The sequence below is a fragment of the Epinephelus moara genome, chromosome 12 (genome assembly GCF_006386435.1).
Source record: "Epinephelus moara isolate mb chromosome 12, YSFRI_EMoa_1.0, whole genome shotgun sequence".
NCBI lineage: Eukaryota > Metazoa > Chordata > Actinopteri > Perciformes > Serranidae > Epinephelus > Epinephelus moara.
Genome location: NC_065517.1, coordinates 10,611,824 through 10,635,011, shown reverse-complemented (window position 1 = coordinate 10,635,011; position 23,188 = coordinate 10,611,824). Strand labels below are relative to the sequence as shown.

At 41.3% G+C, this 23,188-nt stretch overlaps 1 protein-coding gene across 1 annotated transcript in view; it reads left to right on the top strand.

The window, feature by feature from the left end:
• The window catches only part of fynb (FYN proto-oncogene, Src family tyrosine kinase b), a 103,119-nt gene that overhangs the window by 67,802 nt on the left and 12,129 nt on the right, over nucleotides 1-23,188 (top strand). Inside the window, exons 4-7 of the mRNA XM_050059005.1 lie at nucleotides 6,928-7,024; nucleotides 16,229-16,327; nucleotides 19,449-19,552; nucleotides 19,907-20,056. Of these exons, the coding sequence (XP_049914962.1) occupies nucleotides 6,928-7,024; nucleotides 16,229-16,327; nucleotides 19,449-19,552; nucleotides 19,907-20,056 (450 nt within the window). The remainder of the gene's footprint in view (nucleotides 1-6,927; nucleotides 7,025-16,228; nucleotides 16,328-19,448; nucleotides 19,553-19,906; nucleotides 20,057-23,188) is intronic.

The window sequence follows — 23,188 nt, the reverse complement described above, 5'->3', positions numbered from 1 at the left end:
GTGTGTGAATGTGACTGATAAAGACAGCATGCGGTAAAATTACCTGATCAAATAAAGATAAAACAAATTACCACAGAAGTAAAGTAGAACACTGATCATGTCCGGGGTCACCACAAATGACAAACAATCAAATGTGAGGAGAGGTCAAACTATTTGATTTCAAGAGACAGTAGGGCCCAATTCCAATCCGGCCCCTAAAGACTCAAGCCCTGAACCCTCACTGACTTAACTGACGTCAGCTGTAAGTGATTGATTGTGAGAGTCTGAAAGGGCTCCGGATGCTACAAATAGGAATGNCGCTATGAACTGTGGGTAATTTCCTTACCGTAAGTCCGCATCAATGCTGACCTATGGTAAGGGGGCATAAAGGGCTCACTCACTGACTTGAAGATTTGACAGTGGGACAGCCCTCACACACTCACGCACTTCACATGAACGCGCCTCTAAGTCAGTGAGTCTGTAAGGGATCGGATTGGAATTGGGCCTAGGAGTTGTCGGACCAAACAGTTCTGGGGTCTGCCTGAGAGGACCCACCCATTGGGGAGCTCCTTCAAGAACTGCATACCTTTAAGGGCTTTGTGTCTGTTTGCATTCACACCAACAGTAGTAACATTAACATAAGCTGGCAAGTGAAGATTCTAATATTGTTCTTTGACAAGTCAAAATCTGCCTTTTATTGATGGTATAGCCAAAGGTTGACAGGAATGGTGACAGAGAGAGGGGGAATAATTCGAAGCAAAGGGCAACATGTAAGATTCGGTGTATATGGGGTGCACACTACCAGGTGAGCTCAAGGCCAATTCGTTAGTGTTTTCTTCCATTTTTTCTGTTACAATGTGTTTGTATTTCGTGTTGTCTGTTGTTTACATGGCAAATGGGTTTATGGCGGTGCTGCACTGAAAGAGTTCCTACTCTAAAACAGGAGCTAAAAAAAGGTCCCTCAAAATGGCATTGTAAGAACTGTGATCGGTCCTAGTTCTTGCAGTGCGGACACAATAGAAGGAGGGTTCTTCAAACTATCTTCTTTGAACTATGAAAAAGTTCTTCCGGTCTGAAAACGCTTCATCAAAGCTTGGAGAGACAAATAGTATTTTGTAAAGAACACCAAAGGAGGAAATACTTCATTTGAAGGGTTCCTCTTTGAAGGGTGTCTTTATTGTTTTTTTCAGAACAGGGAAAGTGTCAGAACAGCTAACGTGAGAAGTGTGAAGGTCATTTGTTTTTACTTAATTCCCACACAATTACAACATTTTAAGCACCCAGTGGTAGACTTGCTCGCAACCGCCCACACACATACACCTCCGTATGCAAAAGCACAAACTCTTAGAGATTCTTTGCACGGTTAAACACTTCCTATGGCATCCTAAAATCCTGACAGTCCACACCTCACAGACACTTCTACAGCTCAACTGCCGACCCCAGCCCGGCCCTGTCGGGAACGTCCGGCTGGCATTAGTGCGGGGCTTTGTGTGTGGGGATCATTGTTTATGTAGGGAATATTCCTACTCAGGATATCCTTTATGTTTGACTGAGCCCAGGCTGCTCTGCAGAGGAACTCAGCATTTCCACTCAACTTAGCAGGACTCCTCTCCCTCAAAGTGTGGATTATTTTCTGCGCTGTATAATCCAAATCCACTCAGTGGCAGAGGAGCAGAGAGGGGTTTAGCTTTTTAATTTTCTCCTGGTGGGGAAATTTGGACATAAGCCGCCCTACCCTCTCAACCTCTGTTATAACACAGCTGCCTAGTTTGTTTGCCACAATCACCCCCCCTCAGTCGCACTGCAGAGGAACCCAAATTGCATTTGGCATCCGGACAATTATTGATTATCAGTTGATCTTTTGCTGATGTCATGTCCCCGAATGGAAATTCACAGCTAGTTCTATAACCTTACGTAACTAATTGAGTAGGATCCCAGCAGACAACTCTGAGATGAATCAATAAACCAGTTTATACCTAACGCCCACCTCTGCTGACCTAATAGAACATTCGAGCAGCGCCCACCGCAGCTGTGATGCATTTAGGATCTTGTTATGTTGCGACGGTTAGAAAGTGTTTCAATCAGACAGTCTTTTGAACAGCCTGCTCTCCGCTCTCTCTGTTTGTTATCACATGAATAGCAGCAGGTCCTCTCTATCTGCAGTCCTATCAGCAACAGCCTCACATGCTCTCTTAATATCAGCACTGTTTCCCAGAAAGCCTCAGTCGGGTGAGAGCGTCTGAAGTGAAATGTCTTGGAAAAAAAAGCGATCAAGAGAGTTTAAGTGGACTTTGAAGAAGTGCCCACTCAACTTCCATTTGTCATACACTCAGAGGCATAAAACAGCTTAACAGCTGCAGTCACGTCAGACCTCAGCAAAACACTTTGAGTGTCTTATCTCCACACTCATGTGTTCTGTGATGAGACAAGACAAATCAAACTTAGTGAGTCAGATAGAAATCCAAACCCCTTCAAGGGTAATTCCACTTCATTCCATTTTTTATAGTTTTAGCCATTTTTCCTGTTGATAATAATAACATCAAGCTCACTAATTCAATTGTTAAGATCTGGAATTGCAGCGACATCGCTAAAACGAAGTGTAATGGTGCGAGAAAGATGAGTCAGATGATCAGACTGGTTGGAAACAAACACAGTTAAGTCAAACTTCATGTGAAAACAAAGTAAACGATAAAAGTTTACAGAAATATCTGCGCACACACATTTCTCTGGGGCTGTGGAGGTTTGTTTGCACTTGGCATGCACTCACTTTCAATTTAACAAACGTTCCAAATAAAGTGGGTTGGTGGAATATCTGTAAAATGTCAGTTTGGATATAGTAGTTGGGCAAAAATAATCGACTCACTCAAGGTCTACTTACTTGCTTTTTCCAGAGCTTTAACCATATGTAATAGGCTGTGTGTGGCCCTCATCTACTGATGAAGTACACTGATACTATTCTTTAATATCCCCACACCTCCATGCTGTAGTTTCTTTTAACCAGTGTTTATAAAGTTGTTATACAAGGCAAATGACCAATATCTTGAAAATATTTGAAGAACATTGTATAATCCACCAAGAAATTGTCAGGAAAAAACTCAATGTACTCTCAAACTATAACCTGCTACCTTATTTGCAATGTTATTTACAGGTTTGAGGCTGATGGCAATGTATGTCACTGTCGTCACTTTACAGACCGTTTGTTAAAGCTAGCATGTGTCACACATGGCAGATTTGATTCATTCTTTATTAATCATTTAAAATTTGAGTGCTACTGAAATCAGTTGGAAAATACAAGTCAGTACATGATTTCTTGATGACATCATGGACTTAATGGCTAAATTTATTTATTCTGATAGTCTCTGTGATAGCAGTTATGGACATTATCCTTTTTGGGGCTATAGGCTTTTTGGGGCTATAAGGGATAAAATTGTCGGTGTGTTGACTTGGTTACTTTGACCCTGTTTACAACTGGTTTTAAAAAGCATTTTGTTGATCCAAACACAAGTGGACAGTTGAGACACATTGCTGTTTACATTTGTGTCTATCATGCATCTCCAGCTGACCAGTGACCACTTCACTAGAGGGTCAAAGGGCTCCGCGCACGGTTGTCACGTCCGCACTGGAATCCTAATCAGTGTACAGTTAAAAAAAACAGCTGATGAAAAGTATTTTAAGGGGCTGTCCTCCATATTCTGCCAGTAGGAAGGGATTTTTTGGGAATTTATATTTGTCCTAAATGACATTACTAATTTATTGCAAAGAAAATAGAACCAGCATACGGGGTGGACATCACTTCTTTTCACTGAAGCCTCAGTCAGCAGAACTGTATTTAGTACATTCAGTTGAATTACATAACCTCAGTGCTGTAGTTTCACACTTTGCTAGTTTTGCTCTGGCAGATTACAACTTTCCACAACTCTCTTGCTGTAGTGTGAAAATCATTTTCTCTTATCGCTAGAGAAGCCAACAGTGTGAGGGAAGTTGTGGATGTCAGCTTTATGGAAATTGTGCAAAAACCTTAAGTTACACCGAGGATTTTGGGTGTGAAAACGATATAAAAACACTGTTTGGTACCCTTCTGCAAGTTAATTATGTTCTGTTTCAGCCACTGGGATGCTCCCAGTCTTGTAGGTCAGTAGGGTTGGTTGTGGGTGAGATAATGCTGGAATGACTGAAAAGGATTTTCAGGTCACTGGTCTTTATCTAGAGAGGTTTTTAGCTCGCCTGATAGGAGTCAAACTGGGCTGAGGACCCCAGATCCCAGTTTCTGTCACTGGACCATTCAAAGTCTGAAGCAGTTTGGTTGAGTTTGGCCTTTATTTCTGTACTAAATGTTTTTGTTCTTCTTTCTATTTGTTATATGTGTGTTGTGCCCAGCACACCTAAAAGGGTAGCTGAACAGTTTGAGTTTTTCTTCACCTCACAATTTCACTTGTGTTGTTAACCTCTTGCTGCGATCTGTTAACAAGTCCTATAATGAGCCTAAACTCCTTCATCATGTTTGCCCCACGCAAGCAAAAAGGCAGCAGTGTAGGGCTGAGAAAACACTCCTGCTAGAGAAGTGCTACTGGGTGATATTCAAATGAGAGCTGCTATTCTTTTATACTTGTGTGATGAGAGCAAAATTAGTAGGATTAGTGGAGTGAGATGCGGGAGAGGAGATAAGAGTTGGCGGAGAGGAGGTTACTTGAGGTACTCTGTGAGAAGAGTTTTGATTCTGCAAAGATTTTTCTGTCATTGTGAAGCCAATTCTACCAGAGGAAAGCTGAAGTGGCAAAGAATTAACAGAGAGCAAAGGTTAACAATACTACAAGACAAAGGAGTTTAGTACGCTTGAAACTCATTTGTTAATAAGATGTGTTTTTCTGACAATGGGTATGTCTTCATCCACCTGTTTTCCACCTGGCGCACAGTCTTGACGTACCACCATGGCATTGGCCACTGCAAGCTCTCTTCGTCCTCTCTGGAGGCTGTTCCCAGAACTCTTCCAATAGCACAGAGCTGTAATATTAGTTGCTCTATTTCCATTGTCAGGTGTGCTCTCCATTATGAAACATCTATTGTTTTCCTTTGTTTGAGCAGGTCTATTAAATGAAGGCTGGGACACGCTATTTGATCCTATGAGCTATGACGTATAAAAAGCGTTGTACCCGACTCAGAATTATGCCAGTCTGATTTGATTTGGCTTCTCAAATACATATCAGAATATTCATTCCTCTTTTTCCATATAAAGTTTGAGAGTTTAAACAGAGTTCAGCAGGAGTTTCAAGGTGATAGCAACGTTCACGTGATATAGTAAAACAAGCCAAGTTAGCCGCCCAAGCTAATGCCCGTTAACTGCGCTAATGATGGTTGGTACATTTTGTACCAACACTAGATATCAAACAAAAGCCAGAGACTGTTTCATATTAAGTTACTGTGAGCTGTACATTTCACTATTTTTAAGCAGAAAGCTAAAGATAATATTATCTTGGATCCTGAATGGGCAAAGTCTCTCCAAGCAGCTGCCTCTGTCTCACTCAGATTCACCCTGGGTCTGCATCTGCAGCTGCCTGTATAGGAGTAAGTCAGGATGCTCACTCTGAGGCTAAATTTGGGGACCAAAACATCCCCAGGAGTACACTGACTGGCAAAAATGACTGCTTGACTTTACGGAGTCTGCGGCTGATTTTAGTGGGCAGCTCCTGGTATGACACATGCACAATGTAACTGGAGCTGCAATGTTAGATGGTTACAGCAGACAGTGCTAGAAATAGTAGGTACACTCTTTTTAGCCTCCTTGGGTGCGCTCCGCTTGACAGAAGTTTTTGGGTACACTCAAATGGATGGTTGCCAATATACGACAGGGCAATAGACAATAGAAAGCAATTGTTTATGGTCTTTTATTAAGAACCTACCTTTAAATAATTGCAGACACCGACTGCCAATGCCTCAGTTAAACAAATCAATCATCCTCCTGTCTGTGATGGTGCACTAGCTACTGAGCCATTTGGCAAATGCAGACTTACTAGACGTGTTGAAGCCCAGTGATATGAGGCAATATGATGCCCTTACTTCTGCGCTTCTTAACCTACTTGTTGGTGCTTTTTTAATTACATCATCTCCTTGTGCGCTCATTTTTTGTAAAGGTATAATGACTACAGAATAAGCGCCACCTAACTCCCACCTGGTGGATGAAAAAGTGCAAAAATTGCCATTTTCTTTTTGCCAGTTTTCTGAAAATTCAGTTAAAATTTGTGCTACATTTGGGTGGAAACCCAACCAATAACTGAAGTGTTGATAGATGTACCTAACGACCACACTAAAAGGTCAGGCTTACTGCCTGCTGTACTAGCCTCCACCTGGCTACATCTTACTGATACCCTGATCTCTCTCCAGGAATTCTTAAGGCTTAATGCAGTGAATTGGGTGCCAATCCATCAGGTAGATATTGAGATGGATGATTGAAAAGTTTGACATGCTGGGGGCACCAGAAAAAAAGTTGGGCGATTACCAAATTATGATTTATCATGTCAGGACCATGGGAAAAATTCTAAATGTCATTGTAATTCATCCAATAGTAGTTGAGGTATTTCAGTCCAAACCAAATTAGTAGAGTGGCCAACATTGTTATCCCAAGAGCCCCCCGCTAATGTGGCTAAAATTAATGCCGGAGTGTCTCATGCAGAAACATGACCTGTGGAAATTTACTGTACTAAAATGTCATTATTGGGAAACTGTTCCTGGGTGACCGGTTTCCAGTCAATTTAATCATCAATCATCACCTGTGAAATTTGATGAGTTCCCATTACAGTCAACATGACTGACGTACATGCAAACCTGAGATTGATCCTTATTTACCCAGTGAGCTGCAGCTGCCTGTGGGTCGTCACTTAACCGTGATTCAGTGCCTCATTTTCTCTCGCTAATGTGCCGAGCGCTGACACTGTGTTTCTATCCCTCCTGCAGGAGTCACCCTCTTTGTGGCACTTTATGACTACGAGGCGCGGACAGAAGACGACCTCAGCTTCAGGAAAGGAGAAAGGTTCCAGATTATCAACAGCACGTAAGTCGCCACAGCTGCTTATCAGACTGCCTGCACTCGGGAGGAATGCGAGTTTCCCATTTTATCACTGTCTTTAAAAAAAGGGGGGTGGAGCTGCTGAGAGGAGAGCAGACAGGACAGGGCGTCGCATTTCAGCTGAGGTAGATGTGGCAGCCTGTACGTGGGGAAAAAAGTGTTTTGCTCTCATAATCTGGAGCAAGATATAGCCCAAAATTAATCAGCTTTACTTCTGTTTGTTGAAGTACAAATTATAAAAAAAATCAACCAACCTGGGAGCCCCAACACTGACACCGAAATTAATTTACACGTGGGAAAAAAAAGGCTTAACTCCAATAAAGAATTGTTAAGAAAAACAGAACTGGCAGCAGCTTTACACTGGTTACATTATTAAAGGGTGCAAAGCATTTTAAATGAGGCCAAAGTGGTGGCTTAAACATGCAGTAAGACAATCTGCAGTAAACACAGTTTATTTAAGGTTTACACAGGGTGGAGCAGGAGCTCCAACCACTGAGGCACTGCGAGTGTGGTGTTCCTCGAAGACTTCACTCTGAGCTTGGACAGGAAGTGCCCTGTTACACCCACAGTGATGTTGGCTAATCTTTCTTCCAGTCAGCAGAAGTGCAGACTGTATGTGTGTGTGACTATGTGTGGAAGGGAGGAGAGGCATGATCATCTGACAGCTCCTTAACCATCCTGGCCTCAGCTTACAGATGGTTGTTCTCTCTGTCTACGTGAGGCTGTGTCTCAGCCTGCTGGAGTGACCCTCAGTCAGCCGCCTGTCTGTTTTGTTTGGGTTTCGGCAGTGCTGCAGTGACATTTGAGGAGGCGGGTGCACAGCTGGGTCTCTGCTCTGACCCTGTTCTCCTTTAGATTTTGTGGTAATTAGGCTGCTCAGTGCATGTACTGAGCGGTACTGCAGGGGGACGGCAGGTTTACTGTGACTCCATTGGTTTTTAATTGCTCATAACCTGTATGTTGTAGGGATGAGAATCAACAGAGGCCCCACGATATGATATTATCCCTATACTTAAGTCACAATACAATATTATTGCGATTTTAAATGTTTTATGATGACTACGACATATTACCTTTTTTCAACTGTAAATTATGACCCAAAGAGCAACCTTTAACATTTGTTTTACCGTAATAAGATAAAGTTTTCAGTCTGTTCATCTCACTTCAGTCATTTTAATTGCAGCAAAGTGGACTGAAAAAGCAATATATTTTATTATAGGTCTCTTATTTCTGTGCAGAAAGACAAACACGGTCAGTGGAGGGACACTGTACCATGGATTCTGGATAACTTCTGGCAATGGTGTTTTTAAAGTAAAAACAAAACTGGAACAAATTTAAAATGGGAGTGTTACAGAAACTTACACAGAATTAGTCATTATATTTCCATAATGATGTTATTATAGCTTTTCCATAATGATGTTATTGGCACTGATCCCCTGATTTGGACCATACCACTGTATTGCAGACTTTGGTCATGTACTTTATACTTTTGCTGACCATTTTCAGATGCATTCTTAACTGTTCTTTTAAATGTATTTGCGTTGCTGTACTGTATGAGAATCAATAAGCAGCCCTTCAGTTCAGGTGCAGACTGATTTCAACACCCTTAATGTAGACTTAAAGGAACATTTCACCCCCCTATATGATCATTTGTATGTCAGAGAAAAATATGATGAATTGGAGTAAAGGGGGTCTGCATTCAACAGCAGCAAAACTGTATCAAAACATCCATTTATAAACTCTCATACAACAAGTAAAGTATAATCCAAGTCTCATTTATCCAGTCATATGCTCAGCAATTCACAAACACATGCATTTTGTAAAACCATAATACTTTCAAACACTTCCACAAAAATAGCCACGCACAGATGAGTAATGTGCTTGTGCTGGCATGTGGGGAAAATCCAAGTTTTCTTCCCGAATTCAACGTAACACGGGGTGAGTAATTGACATACTGTACAAATCATCATCTGGGGGGTGAAGTGTTCCTTTAATGTTTACTGTGATAGACACAAACACACAAGTAAAGCAAGTTCTAAGAGCCCACTTATATATTTCAGTGGCCTAAGAAAATCAGTGGTAACTAGTGGCTGACTTAAATAGTGAATGTTAGCATTTCTTAAACACAGCAGCATGCTTTGCAGAAGGACAACCTGTGATGTACTAAATGGGCTAAAAAGTTAAAAACCACTGAAATAGCCCTTTAAGATTCTGTTGAATCAGACAAATGGTAATATTGCATAAATATGACTTTTAGAATTTAAACTGTGAACATGTATTTCTCTTTATTTCCCATATTCGCAACACTGCTGTTTTCTTTTGTATATAAAATTGCCTCAAGTGCAGATTATAGGCTAAACTGTAAACCTATCCATGTTATGAAATGCACTAAAATAACCAGCTGTAGAAAATAAAGCTGCACTGTGAATAGCAAGTAAACACAGTGTACACAGCTTTTCACTGAGAAAAGGCACAAATGCTTAGATTGATCTCGGAATTTTAAAAAAAAAATTAGAGCGGGTTCAACTAAACATCACAATGAATCAGATAGATGATGTTTCAATTCTCGCATCCTTTAAGGAGACTGTTATAGTTACATATTGACAACTGTAAGTTAGAATATAAATTAAATCACTTATTTCCCCAAAGTGTGGAGGTTGTAAAGTTATTTTTCAGCCCCAAGTACAGTAGTATCTGCATATCTCTCAGGCCGAATACAGCCACAGCAGCCAATCAGAGGAATGGGGCGAGGTCTGGAAATTTGGGGGGTTTTAGCAACCTGGGAGGAGTTACATCCTACAATTTAAAAAATCAACATGTGGTGGAAATGTTCAAACCTTGGTGTACAAATCTAAAGGATCCAGTAATTCCCCACTAGAAGCAAATATCTGGCAATATGCAGAGAAGGCTTTGAAACAGTGTTCAGACCTTCATGTTGGGAAATCAGATGTGATGAAAATAGTATTGAACAGTCAACTGAATATATATATCTATGGAAAATGAAAATAATGAACAAAAATGTGTAAGGTTTATTTTGATAATCACATAGTTTCCATTTCCTGTACAGAACAATGTAATTGGAAATTATAGGGAAAGTGAGTCAGTTGGTATGCTAGCAATATGTTGGAAGCATTCCGATTTATTGCTAGCATACAATCCAACATATATGAGGGGGAAAAAAGTATATACAATCGTAAATGATTATTGAATAAACATTGAAATTTAGCTTTTCAAGGAAATTCTTATTTTTTGTATGGTAAATACGGACGTGAATCGTGTTGGGGATGTTGGTGGGTTTTGCAGACTTGAAATCATGAGCTCAGTATTTCTAAAATCTAGGTTACAGCCTTTGTTCTGTATTCCAGCCTGTATGTAGCCTGAGAGGTGAAATCTAGGGTGAAAAAAGCACATCAAGTGCACAAAGTCCCTGCGCTCCATGTGGAAATCACCCTTAGCTCAGTGTTAATGCATGTAGTTCTAATATTAGTGGAAAATAATGCTAGTTAAAGCTACAGCTGGTAACTTTTGTCGTACTTGCCTTAACTGTCTGTTGACCTGTAAAAAAAAATCCTGTTGCTCATCCTTCTCATGTTGCTTGTAATGGCATTTGTAAGAATCCACCGCACTTGAACGAAAACAACCAATCGGAGACAAGGAGTCTCTAACACAGCATGTCAATCACTGCTCACGGTCAGACTAGGCAGCGCTGATCAAATATGAATCAAGATTCTGTTACGGCATTGCCTATTTCTCTCCTCAAATGTTTTCAGAAGCATATTTTAGTGTATTGTTTAGCTGTAAAATGAGAACGTTGGTCTGGTTGATGGGCGGTGCTTCATTTTGGCTCTACGCTTTTCACCATGGCAGCCACACCATAAACGTTCTCATTTTACAGGTAAACAGTACACTAAAATATGTTTCTGACAACATTCGAGGTACGAAACGGGTAATGCAGTAACAGAATCTTGATTCACATTTGATCAGCACTGCCTAGTTTGACAGTCTGAGCGTGAGCAGTGATTGACATGATTGACAGCTGTGTTAGAGACTCCTTGTCTCTGATTGGCTGTTTTTAATCAGGTGTGGTGGATTCTTGCAAATGCCATTAGAAGCACTACAAGGAGGCAAAGGAATATATTTTTTTTTACAGATAATCTGTCTCATGTTCTTCTGTCTGAATATAGTAACAGTTTCATTAAATATGACAAAAGGTTATTTGTATAAAAGTTACTTACTACTGCTTTAATGCAACACAAGTGTTGTTATTAGTGGATTTACTGATGCTTTCCTCTAAAAAAGCGCAAACCATGATTTCACATAAACATACAGTGTCTCAAATATAACACGTTAATGCTTATGCCAGATGAGCCATACTGTACTCTACTGTACACGGCTGCCTTATCACCTCACCCTGTGGCCCAGCAAGGTCAGTCTTCCTCCTCACCACACCCAGTTAGCATCCTGTCCCAGCCAGCGTCTTGCACATTCCACCACACACCTCGGCCCCTGCTGGCTCTCAGCCAGAGCAGGAAGACACTGTCATTATAGCCCAGACTCCCTCCTCTTCCTCCTTTCTCTCCTCCTCCTCCTCCTCCTCCTTCTCAGCAGGGGCCAGACAGAGCTGCATCTTCACCCCTTCTCCCCTCTCTCCTCCTTCGCCCGCCCACGCCTCACTGCTTCCACCAGCCTCAAATATTGACTGGGCTTCTTCCAGCCGGCCACACTGACCCCTGCTGGACAAAGGCGGTAAAAGGCTAAATTCCTCAGCCCGTCAGAGCTGGCAGGAAGTGACTGACAGATGCCCCAAGCAGGCGGGGCTCACGTGAAGCAGGGCCACCAGAGATCCCAGCACCTCCGTCTCAGCTGACAGAAGGCACTGTCGTCCCTTTTTGTTTGGTGATGGCATCCTCCAGGAAACGGGCCTCCATCCCTGAATGTTTATAAGGCGCTGCATTCGGCTCGGGCTTTTTATAACCCGCCGTGAGCGTGTTATTGTGAAGCTTCATCAGACATAATCAGGAAATAGCTCCTGTTTTTACTGAATGCTACAAGTCTACGTTATTAGTAAATTAAATTACAATTGTTCTGATTCTACTCCAGGCCATGAATAAACACACTGTAATGTTGTGAATGGCTGCCTGTACTGGAAGACTCCTCTCAGTCAACACAGTCCTGTGTTTAATTATTCTCTCATCAGCAGTCACTGTGGGGAGAGAGGATTTGAATCCATTTGGAGACAGGAGGGAAGTGCTTTGTTTACTCTTGTTGTTGCTTTCTGTCTTTTTGTGGTGAAGCAGAGTTGGTTTAAGGAGGTTTGTTTCTGGAGACAAAAGAGGCAGCGGGACAGACTGGGGCCCACCCCGCCCTGTCTGTTTACGTCTCTCCGGCTCCGCGCAAACACACATACCGACACATCATGCACATCTTGCTCCTGCATACTTTTCTCTCTCTCTCTCTCAGAAGGCCGATTGTTGAGACTCCCTCTTTCCCTCCTCCCCTCCCTCCTGAGGGATTCTCCATGAACAAAGGGAAGCAGGCCTGTTTCTGCCTGCGATGTCATCCCCAGGCGATCCCCCATCATGGCTTTATTCAGCATAAATGAAGGACCAGCAACGCCTCTCCTCTCCTCCCCCTTCCTCCACTCCCTTCTCTCTCTCTCTGTCTCTTTAGCATCCCTTTCACACACCCAAAGACATTCCCTCCTGGTGCCTAAGGGATGTGACAGAAACAAGCACGGGGTGGTACAGTGTGTCAGAGAGACATTGTCAAAGCAGGGGGGATGGGGGACGGAAATGTACATGAGTGATTGTGCATTCATGTGTAAGCATTGGTAATGATGGTAAACCACGACTGTTAGCTGTCCCTTAAGGCAGCCAGATACTTGTGTGTGTGTGAGGAAGAGAGCGGAGGAATGAAGAGAGGAGGCGAGAAGAAGAGAGGAAGGGACATGGGGGAGAAGTACAGATGAATGAGTTGAGAGTGTTTTATAGGACTGTGATAAAAGATAAATGGATTGAACATAGAAAACTCCACCCCCAGCTTATCTACTGTCTTATCCACTCCTACTTTAGATCACAGATACTTTAATTATCTATATTTTTCTACTTGTCAACAAATCCCATGCATTCTCCCAATACTTTTTTATTTCCCTACCATGTCTGTGGCTCTCCAACCAAAGCCTGAAGTTGCTTTTGAAGATGTTAATCCTTAAAAAATTGTCAGGAATATATAGTTTCATTTTCAAAACATATAAATGTAATTTCCTATAACATCCTGCCATTGTAGGTTTTAACAAATCTGAAAAGTCTTGAAAAATCAAGAATATAAACTTTATTCTTCTTTATTTCCTCTATTTCTTAGAGTTACTTCCCACAACACAGTGATCATAGAAGTGCAGTAAACTGGCTGTATATACAGGCAAAAGCTGCTTCACTCAGTGACATGCCTCACCAGCCTCTGTAGACCATGACACTGCAGTGCATCATGGTCTATTAGGACCCTCTGTGGGTGTAGAAATTGATCTGTTTGCCTCTTCTTCAGTGGATCTCTACCTGTACGATTGTTGAACATTGGTACCAAATAGCATCCCAAGAGGGAAGACTGACACCAAAACCTGTTCTGCTCTCAAACCACAGATGGGTGACAAATTAAAGGGAAAATCTAAATAAATAAATGAAACATAACAAATGCACCTACTTCCATACAGGAAGTTAGGAATGGTATCTTTTAAATCTGTCAATTATCAATGTTGTGGCAGGTAATGGAGGCATCTCCATGCTTTTTAACGCTGAGAAAGTTCAGTTTCTCATGCTAATGTGCCTCAAATGAATGTGGAGAAAGAACGTGAATCTCAGCTTTTAAAATGTAAAGATATGAAGAAGGAGGAGGTGTGATGGACTATTTGAACTCAGTGTGGGAATATGAAAGGAGGAAAATATGAAATGTGAAAAATGTGAGGTAGGGAGAAAGATGAATAGCTGAGTGAATGTCTGAGGTGCAGTGAGGGACGGATGAGCCCAGAGAGAGCTGGTGGTTAGTGAGAAAGAGATGCACAGAGGACTTCAGAGAGAGACACTAATGGCTGTGTGGGTGTCCAGGCTGAGAGGTCTTTAAGGAGCCTCTCCTCCCGTCTCCTCTTCCACTCTTTCACCTTGTAGATATTTAGCAGACGCTTTTTTTTTTAAAGCAGCTAAACTTCAGTTTATGTGTCCCAAATGTTGCACGTCAGCGACTCAGTGCAGAGTCTGAAACCGTATCAAGAATGTGGAAGATGACAGTGAAGCTTTATTTGTCTTGTCATGAAATACTGGAGTCAAGATGTGGTTAGCCTATCTAACTAACGGGAAAACAGCTAACCTCCGTCCAAAGTATTAAAAAAATAAATAAAAGAAGGCATAGGTGTAACTAGTCAGTACTGACACCAGCCAATTACAGTCCACTAAACATAGATGTCACACTTATTGTCCAATCATTTTATCTCTTTAACCTTTTAAACCAATTCCCACTGAATTCTATAATTTGACTCCAACTGTGTGAGAGAAGATTGATGTCAGTCACATGTCTGTGTTACTAAAGTACTGTGGGGGAGACCAGGGTTGGTTGGCACACAGCTATTTCCTGGTCTTTTGAAGGTCACAGAAACTGACATGTAACATCAAAATGCTTGCTGTCTCGGAGTGCACTCATCTACTAATGCATTACTTTTGGCTATTGAATATTGGAATTAGCTACATTTCGATATCAAATTTGAAAGTCTCAAATGGACAATGGTAGCTCACTAACATAATTTAGTCAATAAGTTGGTTTAAATGTGAGCAGGGTTTGTTGGCACACTGATGTTGGAGTTGGCTGGCACATGTGCCAAATTGTAAAATTAAGAGTTGCAACTGTAACTGTATTTTGAGAGATTAAAAGTATTTTGAAAGTCCAAAAACAATGTTTATTTTTATTATATCACATCTATTGGTTGCTTTTTTTGGGGGGGGGGGGGGTTGACTGCAGCCATCTCCATAACTAGCCCCATGATGGGCCTGTTTGGCACAAAACCACAACATGATTTTAATCACAAATCACTTATTTATTTGTGTACATTCAAATATCTTTATCCATAGCTGAGACCTTAATCTGTCATTTGCTGCTGGTTAGAATATTCTAACATAAATTAAGCCAGAGGAGTGCAACACAGAGTGAAAGGTGTGCCAACCAACCCCGGTCTCCCCTACAGAGCTAGAGTCAGGATGTGTTTAGCCTAGCATAGCATTTAAGACTGGAAGCTGGATGTTAACAGCTAGCTTGGCTCCTTCCAGAGTGAATAAATATGTCTACCGACACCTCTGATTATTTCTGACGTTATACCTTGTTTAAACCATATAGGAAAAGAAATATAAAAAGAGGTTTATATCTTAGAGGGAGCTACATGGTAGGGCTAATGGATTTCTTGTTGAACAGCAACACTGTACCACTGTTATTAGCTAAGCAACAGTTAGCCTACAGCTCCTAACTCCTAACTAACTAACTTCTAGAACTTTTCCCTTTCACATTACTGTCTGTACATGTTAAACAAACATGAAACAACTTGTAAACTTTGGACAGAGCCAAGCTAGCAGTTTCCCCCTGCTTCTAGTTTTTATGCTAAGCTAGGCTAACCATGTCCAGACTGTGGCTCTGTTTTGCTCACACAGTCATTTTTTGTAAGATTTGAAATGTTCAACTGTTACTCAAATAAAGAAAATGTATAGAGATCAAATAATGGCACAATATGAACTCAAAGAGAGATATTTATGTTTAGTGGACTATTAGCACTGCTGCTGGTTGTGTTTGTGTTTGTTTTGCTGTTTGTTCAGATTTTGTAGCGAAAGGTAGTTGTAAGTTTATCAAGACCATTGTGTCTATGTCATATGACAACTTACATTGTCAGCGTTACCCTTTGACTGGCCCTTGATTACTCTTAACAGTGTTAACATGTGTTTCTATTGAATAAACAGACCCCAGACTGCCTTTCTACAGCCACATGTTGCCCTCCACACTACTTACTACTTGATCCTATATGTTAACCACATGGACAGCACTCGAAAGCAAGTCAAACTAAAGCTGTACTTTGATGTGTTCAATGAAATGAAGTGTATTAATGTGCTTCTTCTGTCCTCTGTTCTCTTTTCCCTTTCTCCCGATCCTCTTTCTCTTTTCCAGTGAAGGGGACTGGTGGGATGCTCGCTCGCTCACCACCGGTGGCAGTGGCTACATTCCCAGTAATTACGTGGCTCCAGTGGACTCCATCCAGGCTGAGGAGTAAGTCGTCTGTGTGTGTATGTGTGTGTGAATGCTCCTCAGAGGCCCACAGTACACTGGGTCCAGGACTAGTGACTTTCATCTAGAATGTGCTCTGAGGTAACTCGAGATTAGTGAAGGCAAGACCGCAGACTGACATCTGCACATGTGCAGACCTAACCTTCAGAGGAACAAAATTCAGAAGAAAAAAGGCGTCGTCATCCTACAGTTTCTACTTTCCCCTCTGGCGCACGTTCCTACTGGCCTGATAAAATGGCATTTATGTGACACTATAAAGAGATGGGTTGGGTATTTGAAATGCCAGCCAGACTGTGGGTGAGAGGTCCATATATCCGAGCTTGTGGGGATTTTTCTTTTTTTTTTTTTTTCCCCCAACGGTTATTTAGTGCATTTATTCATAGCATGAATATGATCATTCAGTTTCACTATGACATATGATTATGAGGAAGGGTATTTTAATCTTCTCCATCTGTATGTGGTTTTGTGTACGTGTGGCATCGACTGCTGCCACAAACCTGAACCCCCCCTCTTCCACCCACCTGCTTCCAGCCCTCCGTCAGAATAAGGTTACTGAATAAAGATTTATTCAGTTCACTGTGAGGTAAAATCTTATTATGAGCCCAGTGGAGCATGCTGGGATTAAAACAGAGGAGGTGTGGGTGCAGCTCAGCTTATCAACACAGATCTACCTCTGTGAAATACGCACTTTGGTGTCACACTGCTCACATTTCCTGTGTTAGTTTGCTTCTCTCCGTGTAGTTTGAAAGCGTTTCACCTTTACTTCTGTGTTCCTGCGTGTTGACCATTGTTTTTAGTTGCAGTTTAATGAGAAATATACTGTATCTGATAATAATCATAATTGGAGGTTTGTCACTGATGCACAAATCTGCAGGGATGAAGGCAGCATGTCTTGATTAGTCACAGTCCGTATGACAGGCTAGCTGTTGGGTTAGAGTCAGAGTGCTTACATACAAACCAAAGGACCTGACTTGTTTAAAATCAAACAAATAGTGTAAACCCCACAAGCAGTCCCTAGTGGCTGGAATGCCACTTATGTCCCACATTATCTAAGTGTTAAACCCGATTAACATCCTACTGAGAGGCTAGCTGTAGCACCTTACCCATCACAGGGCTAAAAATGTATCATGTCCTGAGGGTGGCACTGAAGACATAGAGAAATGAGTGTCCACAAAATCGTCTGGGAAGTATGAATGTTCTCAGTAAAGGTCACAGCAGTCTGTCTAATACAGTTTAGGATGTTTTCACACATTTGGTTCTGTTTTATCGAACCCTGGAGCGCTTACCAATTTGGTGTGCTTTGTTTAGCCATGTGTGAACACAGCGATTGCACTAGGGTGCAAAATAAAACAAGAGATGTTGCTACTTGTTTTGGGCACAGACAAACTCTGGTATGGTTTATGGTAAGAACATGATCCATCCTCAGTCCGAACCAACTGGAGTAAGGATTGTGCAGGGTTCCGACAGTAATGGTTAACCTGGAAAAGTCATGTAATTTTACAATCACAATTTTCAGGCCTGGAAAAGTCATGGAATCAGTAAAAAATCATTGGACGTTTTTGGAAAGTCGTGGAATTTTCTTGTGTGTAAAGAGTTACAGTAATCTTCCATGGATAACCTTCCATGTAATGTATAACGGCATATTTATTTTTTGTAGATGCCAACATTATATAGCACTAATATGAGTTGAGGTGTGACAGCGTTTTGTTTATCATCTTGCATGTTTCTAGATTTACACTCCATGTTCCGTCTGTCCTTTCATGTATGCCAGCTATCTGAAATTATGTTTAAATAGAGTTTGAATCTGCTATCTTTGAAAATGCCAGGCAAGTTGGGCAAGAAAAAAAACATTATAGGTCCTTAAAAGTCATTAAAAAATGTTGAAATTTTGTCCATGAAAATATATGGGCACCCTGATTGTGTCTTTTTGGATTAAACCAGCTCCTGTAGCCAGCTGCACTATGCCTGCCCTCTCTACTCACATCAGTAATGAGCATGTGTTGGCTGTGTTGATGACCATGGCTATACCTGTCGGATCTTCCAAAATATTTTCAGCTGATGAGCGTGTCACAGTTCAGGAGGATTAATATGCCCCACACCAGAGCATCAACACATTATTTTCCAGCCGCAGCTGCGCCTCATTTTCAAACTGTATTGTTTGCCAAAAGTGATAAATGCAAAAATGTAACAAATGATGACCAGGGCTGAGATGAACCAGCATTGGCCCTCCATTATGACATTGGAAAGTTGCGCATTAATCTATTTCTGGGACAGAGGAGTCTGCTCTTCTTTTAGTCTTTGTTTACTTCTAGGAGTTTTCCTGAATGGAAATTCTGACCAATTAGAGCAGTTTCCTCGCTCATCACAAGTTTTGTCCACTTGTAAATACTTCCATGTGAACACAAGCCAAACCCGAGGCAATATGCAACATTAATTCGTGCCAGAGCAAACAAATTAGAGGTGTAAAAAACCCTTTATTATGTCTTGTGTCTTTGTTTGTACATGTATTTCTTGCCAAGAGGAAATTATGGCCTCAGAAGACTACTGTAGGAAAAGTCAGGAGGTCAATATTAGGATTTATCTTCAGGGCCTGGACAATATGCAGCGTTCTGGCATAGTTGCCACAGTCAGAACTGCAGGTAACACGATACACTGGAACAAACTTTTTTTTAATACCCATTCATTACAAAACAAAGACAAAAGGAGTCTTAGAATAGTCACAATTGAACAATCACTTTTTGTACGGACAGTCAGCCTGGCTCAGTCAGGGGAAAACACTTATGTACATGTGTTATGGGGGAAGTCGGGAGCAGGAAAAACTTTTCCAACATCTGCACAGAGCTGAGCAGCTTTCCTCAGAATGCACTGATCACAAACTCTGTCTTTCTCTGGAATTTCGAGGAACAACAACAAAGTTCTTGCACACTCTTAGGTCTTAATGACAGGGGTGTGGGGTCAAAAACTACTGGACACAGTGACTACAAGTGACTGCAAGTGTACGGGATTGGTCTCAGAATGACCTCCATTTTGTTTAATTTATGTATAATTTTATGTATACGGAGTTGTGGTTTTTGGGTTAACATGTTTCCTCCTGTAATTGCAGCTGGTACTTTGGGAAACTGGGCCGTAAGGATGCAGAGAGGCAACTGCTGTCCACTGGTAATCCTCGAGGAACGTATCTCATCCGGGAGAGTGAAACCACAAAGGGTAAAAACACAGACACACTTATACTATCTATCAACCTGTGTGTGTGTTCATGTCATGATGGATTCACTACCTCTGTGGGAAAAAAAGAACATTTTATTGACATTTCCTACAAGCCTTTTGCGAACTGCAACAATGTGTTAGCTACAGCCAAGTCTACAACCTCAATGTTTTTTGAGTGACAACCAAATTGATTCCACAGCAGCAACTTTTTTAAGTGTCAGGTACTTATAGTGAGCGCTGACTGCTTCTGACTTAGATTCTCAGTCTTGTTTGATTATTCTGTGATTAGATATATCCTGATGGACAAGCTTTTGATGCTTAGTGACTGAACCCCTGAACTGTGTGTGTCCCCAGGTGCCTTCTCCTTGTCCATACGGGACTGGGACGATGTGAAAGGTGATCATGTCAAGCATTATAAGATCCGCAAGCTGGACAGTGGCGGCTACTACATCACCACCAGGGCTCAGTTTGACACGCTGCAGCAGCTGGTTCAGCACTACTCAGGTATAAATGCTACGCTCTTAATGACATTTATACTGCCTTTATATCTAGATGTGTACTGGTTGACTTCTGACTTCGCAGTACTGCATAATAAAATACCAATATTTTTTTATTAAGTCACTTTGACAAAGAAATGTAGGAAAAAAGAGTCCAGGTTGAAAAATACCAAACCCTTTATTCTGTGTCCTGGACTGCAGCAGTGAAAAACTGCAGCAAATACAGACCTAAAAGACAACTAAATGTAGACATCATGTCTGCAATCTGCGAAGTTGAGAAGCTGGATCACTGACACAAAGCCTCAAAACATGTGATCTACATTTGTGATTTACATAAAGCTATTGCCCAGTGCAGCTATAGCACTGAAAGAATATGGTATGTGAATTAGCCTGAAAAAAATAAACCACTGAAGCTGCCCCTCAGTGGTCTGGCTGCAGTATGGCTCATGCATTGCATTGCCCACTCTCTCATTAAAAAGGGAAATAGACAGATGTTGCCATAGCGAGATGCTGTGTGATATAATGGAGACAGAGCGTTGACACTGTGGCCCCATTTTGCAGAAGCCCAAATAGCAACGTCAAAGTCTTCTCTTCTGTCCGGTGTCCATTTCCTTGAATTGATCTAGAATGCATTAAGCAGACACTGTTACACTATAATTGCATCTGCACATTTTCACATACAGGAACAAAAGGTGGCACTTACCATGAGGCGCAAAGCACAAAGAAATGGAGAGCTGCTATATGTCAAATTAGCTCCATTTGCTGCCTTACATTCGCCTTTATTTAGATTCACAGTCTGTTTATAATGCAGCACTACTGAGCAGCGAACGAGACACACGACAGTCGTTAGAGAGGAAAGGCACTTTTTTAGCACTCCTCTCAAGCAAAGGGAGACAGGGAGTTAGTGTGTGAGTTATAGTTTGCATCACCCAGATGTGTGTGTTTGTATGTGTGTTGAGCTTGTTCCTCCTGGCTGTGGGCGCTGTCAGGAGATGACCGCTGCATCTGTGTTGCTGACACACATATTTGATAATCAGATTTACAGGACGAGACAGTGATTATTCCTGTCCTGTGTAATACTCACATGTGCTGTGTTTTTCCTCGCTCTTCAGTTGGTTCACATTTGTTTCTCGCACTCTATTAGGAGTAACAATGATGTATGTCTCAGTCTGTGTTCTCAAATGTCATCTTACATTTGTTGTGTTTTATCACTCTCATCCTCTGTGAAAAGGATATTTTTCCTGCCACGCTCTAATTGCCACATTGACATATTGATGTTAAAGTCCTAAAATCAACACCATAGATTTTCTGTGTGTTTGTGTCATGGCACATTAACCATCCCTCTACATTATCACCATTTATTCATCACAATTCCAGATGACATACGGAGCTGACGACGCATCTTTGCAAATAACCTTGACTCTTTTCAGGGCTTGTGCTTTTATTGCTTTCTGCTTTCCGCTGTTTTCATTCTTGAAAGAGCTAAAGAGCATATCTGGCATCATTTACTGTAGCAGCTTTTCTTCAGATGCATTTGAAGGGATGAGAAAGGAACAACACAGGTGGCCTTGAGAAACAGCAACACTGCAAATCTGAATGCAGATCGCATCAAAAGCAAGATTATGTAATGTCTGACAGAACAAATATCCCATTCTTCCTCTTTCAAATAAAAAATAATAATTCAAAAGCAATATAGCAGCCTTGCTGAAGTCAACACAATGTGGGAAACCCCATTCCCACCAATAAAAGAAAAAAAATAGATGAAAAGATGAATGAATGATGAAAAATGGTCAGTCAAAATCAGACCAAATTGAGTCAACATGTCAGCTTACCATCTCATTATTGTAACTTACCAAGTCAAAATACTTTTTTAGATAGCAATTTGATATCAGAATTTTTACATAATCTCTCATAAATCCACCAATGTTGACTTAATAAAGTAGTGAATCAAAATTCTGACTTACTTTTGAGATAGTTAGTCAAAAAGTTAAATGGATAGTTGACCCTAAATCAAAAATACACATTGTTCTGCTCACCTGCAGTGCTATTAGTCAATCTAGATTGTTTTGGTGTGAATTCTTATGGGGTCTGAGATATCGGCCGTAGAGATGTCGGCCTTCTCTCCAATATTATGGCATTAAATGGCCCCTCGGCTTGTGGTGTTTAAAGCGCCAAAAACCATATATCACCGTGCAGAAGGAGGCTTGCATCTACCACTGGCTCACCTAGCACCACTGAGCTAGCTAACGTTACAGCTCAGCCGAGGAGGACGGCAATAATGTTTACTTCTTGTGCTGTCACAAGCACGAGCCTCTCGTCCATGAGTAGATACACTCTTCCTTCTGTGATAAATAAACCACTCACAAGTAGAGTGTTGATTCTCTGCCTGAAACCGACTGGACCCAACTCAACCGACCGGCTTCAGGCCAGGTCGAACTCTTACTTCTCGAAATTACCCCGGGCTTGAATTGGGTGGGATAAGCGATAGCTGTTTTTAGCTTGTAATAAATGTTTTTTAAATATTTTTCTAAAAATACTCAGGCTCCAGGCCAAAACTGCTGCCATAAATCAGGCGTGGATTGCACTTGGACAGAAGCTATGCCGCTTCATGTAGAGGCAGGCCTCATTTTTTATTTTTATTTTTTTGTTGGACCCGATCATATTTCAACTCAAATGAAGTGTTGAGTAACCAGGTCATGATTTCTGGAAAGAGACATTGCTGTTGAGTTTTTCAAATGTCTTATTTTGGCACTTTGAGCACCACAAGCTGGGTGTCATCTAGTTCCATTATATTGGACAGAAGGCAGACATCTCTACAGCTGATATCTCCAACACTCTGCAACTCACACCAAAACAATCTAGACTGATAAACAGCACTACACGTAAAAGGAAAAATATGTATTTTTGATTTTGGGGTGAACTGTCTCTTTAAGAGTTAGCAAGTTAACGTTTTTGACCTACTATCTCATAATTTAGATTTAGTTTCTCATAATTTGGCTCACTGTGAGTGTTTTGATTTTTAGCATTTTACGATTTTAACATGTCACTGATAAACATTACAATGGTGTCATTCCAAGAGCAGTAAAACCACTGGATAATATAAAACGTAAATGCACAGTACCTTATCAGTAAACATATT